Source organism: Cyprinodon variegatus, unplaced genomic scaffold, assembly GCF_000732505.1.
Source record: "Cyprinodon variegatus isolate N-32 unplaced genomic scaffold, C_variegatus-1.0 Scaffold82, whole genome shotgun sequence".
Classification (NCBI taxonomy): Eukaryota; Metazoa; Chordata; class Actinopteri; order Cyprinodontiformes; family Cyprinodontidae; genus Cyprinodon; species Cyprinodon variegatus.
Genome location: NW_015150535.1, coordinates 271,817 through 275,185, shown reverse-complemented (window position 1 = coordinate 275,185; position 3,369 = coordinate 271,817). Strand labels below are relative to the sequence as shown.

The 3,369-nt window shown below is 36.0% G+C and overlaps 1 protein-coding gene across 1 annotated transcript in view; it reads left to right on the top strand.

Moving 5' to 3' along the window:
• Positions 1 to 3,369, top strand: part of LOC107083726 (amyloid beta A4 precursor protein-binding family A member 1-like) — a 43,622-nt gene that overhangs the window by 33,816 nt on the left and 6,437 nt on the right. Inside the window, exon 8 of the mRNA XM_015373163.1 lies at positions 1,689 to 1,889. Coding sequence (XP_015228649.1) covers positions 1,689 to 1,889 — 201 coding nt within the window. The remainder of the gene's footprint in view (positions 1 to 1,688; positions 1,890 to 3,369) is intronic.

The following is a 3,369-nucleotide window of genomic DNA, read 5'->3' as shown; positions in this document are numbered from 1 at the left end:
CCTACTAGCACTAAGTTGCTAACTGGTTAGCAAGATGCTTCCAACAAACTGGCCTCAATCAAACGTGCTTGCGAACCTTCCGCCACAACAATCCCGCCCCCTTGATAATCAACTAATCACATTCACTTTATTCACTGGGTTAAAGTTGTGAACCACTCAGGAGAATTCAAAAATGCGACGGTTGGAACGGCGCTTCCCTACGACTTCAATGCCGGTTCTTATTGATTAGCATGTGTTTAAAAAAATAGTGTTCTTTATAACATCTATATTAAGAACAGGTCTCCCTCGAAAAAGAGATTTTATCTCAAGGGACTTCCTGGTAAAATAAAGGTTAAATAAAAAAATAAAAAAAATGTTTATCTTTGTATTTTGAATTGTATTTATACTGAATTGTGTTATATAAAAAACTTGTCTCACCTCAAACAAACAGCAAGGCAATAGTTCAGTTTGCTTCCTGGTGACCAGGCTGTGAAGGCGTTTATGTTATATTGTGTTTTACTGGATTATTCATTGCTGTTATTCTGAATTAACAGAAAACAAAACTAGCAACCTTTCGTTGTCAATCTATATTTTGAAGTCTTTAGGATGATTAAACATATGTAACATATTCTAATCCGTTTGCAGTAGGTTATACAGATCAACAGCTTAGGTTAAACTTGTATTGCAGGTGGAAGAAGACTTATTCAATAAAATGAACAAAAACTGAATTGAATTGAAAAAGCTTCCTGGATTGGAAGCGAAACGTCTTCAAACTTGGAAACAAAGTCCAGTGGATTGTTTTTTTTATTTTTTTGGAATCATTCACATAAACACTGTAAAGCAAGGGACCAAGACAGCTGCCTTGTGGAATTCCGCACTCAAGCGTTTCAGTGAAAATGAACCATTGAAAGTAGCACATTTTTTTTCTGTTAATCAAATAACTACTCATGAAACGTGATGCATGACATTTGAATCCATACGCAGATACCTTCTCAAGTATCAGTAAATGATCAACAAGAGCAAAAGCCAAACTAAAAGTCCACAAATTTAATTCCTACAGAATTTTTACTATCAATTCTGCGTATTCAATCATCTGTAAGAGCTGTACTGGTTGAATGTTCCTCTTTATAGGCGTGCTGTAAGTCAGAATAAAGATTATTAATTTCAAAGTAATTCTGAGTTTGTTTACACATTAGTCCCTCCATCAGTTTACTCAGGACAGGGAAGATGCTCATGGGTCTGCTGTTTTGCCCACTCAGTGTGAAGTAGCTTTTCTTTTCCAGATAAAAATGTTTATTTCAGCTGTAACTGAACCATTTTTATTATTTTTAAAAGTGGTATCTAGTATGAAGTCTTAAGTAAATATATGAATATTATCCCAAAGACAATACAGTGACCATTTTGAATCTTATGTCTGACAATTAACCAAAGTATTAAAAAAAACCTGGAACTGGAATGAAGCATTATTAACAAAAAATAATAATAACATCAAACCATCTCCAAAAACAAATTCAAACAACTGAATAAGTAAAAAAAAAAAGTCTAATAACCCTGATTAAATCAAAGTAGACTAGAATGATAAATCCTGAATTAATAAAGCCATAAATGCTGAATGTTAGTCCCTCCAGGGTCCAGGCGAAGCTCCGCTGGTTTTACGCTAATGGTATCACCTTCCATACCTCTCATCTGCTGTGATTTCTGCCCATCAGGAGGCTTTAATGGACCTTCCATTGAGGACCATCTCTTACATCGCTGACATCGGCAACATGGTGGTCCTGATGGCGAGGGGGAAGATGGTGAGGTCCCGCAGCGCTCAGGAAAACCTGGACCACGCATCAGAGCAGAGCAGCATGAACCACGACGACAGGAGGATGTACAGGATGATCTGCCACGTCTTTGAGTCTGAGGATGTGAGTTATTGGATATTGAAAGGCCTTCATTCACTTCTATTCAGTTTATTTCTATAGCGCCAAAACACAACACGTCATCTCAAAGTATTTTACAGTTCACCAGATCATTTAGTCAGATTGATTCAAAGTTTTCTCTGTAAGGAAAACCAGTTGATTGCATCGACTCATTGACTCTAAGGCAATCCCCCACACTAAGCATGTTTGTAGCGACAGTGGAGAGGAAAAACTCCCTTTTAACAGGAAGAAACCTCCAGAAGAACCAGGCTCAGTGTGAGCGGCCATCTGCTGAGGCCGACTGGGGTTCAAGGAGACAGAAGCAGAGACACAAAAAGCAGGAAGTACATTATAAACATAATGACTCAATAAAACAACGTTTCAAAGAACTAAACCAGTTTTGTATCATAATTTAACAGCTACCATCGTCGCTCTACCTCATTTTCTACTTCAAATTTGCTAACATTTAATATCTGAAAAGCTTAGACTGGTAGAACTTTGACTCCGTGCCACTTGCAGATTCTTTATAAACTCAATAAAAGCTTTTTCATTCTTTTGCCAATTTTTGAATTTTATATTCTTTTCATAATAAATGAGGTTTAAAAACAGCTGTTCTTAGTCTGAACACAGCTGGAATAAATGTTGCTGCATTAAACACTTTTTCTGTAATTTCCTGAAATAGCTATTTTATATGGAAAAACAAAGTGAATCAGAAGGCTTGCAATTTTTTGATTTATTTCATAAAACTTGCTCAGAATAGCCAGATTTGGACGCCCATTTCTGACTCGATTTAATCCCAAAACATCAATACTGGTTTTCACCAAAACGCCGCTTCGCCTGATGTCATTAATACAGGCAGGTTCAACTGATCAGTCACTATGCAGACAGTCGATCATAGCGTCCCGCGTGTGATAATAGTGAAACGAAAAAGTGCGCCATATTTAATTTAATTGGTGGAAAGCTATTGATGTTTAATTGAAAAATAAAAGGGAAACGCTGTTTCTTTAATAAGCAGGTCATTGCTGAGGGATTAAAACTGCAAATTTTCTTCTTCTTCACACAGTGGTAACATTTTAAAGCTGTTATTAGATTCTATAGTCTAATTATCAAAACATTAAATAGACTTTTATTGTAATTTGTATTGACAGAGTGTATGCATAATGAAATTTCGTTTTGTTCAGCTTTCATACAGTGAATAAGCAGCAGCTTAGCAGCAAAATTAACGTTTTCATTTCATAAAGTGCAGCATTGATTCAAAAACATGGTGCAAAAATGCATTGAAATGGAAGTTTAGAGCATTTCAAGCACTAAATTATATTAGTAAAAATATAGTTAAGTATTTCTGACTGTTTTAGGTAAAGTTTTAGTCTGGAAATCTGCAGCCTGAAGTCACCCAATCCATTTTATTCTTGCCCATTTCCCGAACTGTGCCTGATCTTTTCATGACAGTCTGCACTGCAAAAACGATCTAGAAATAAGTAAAAAC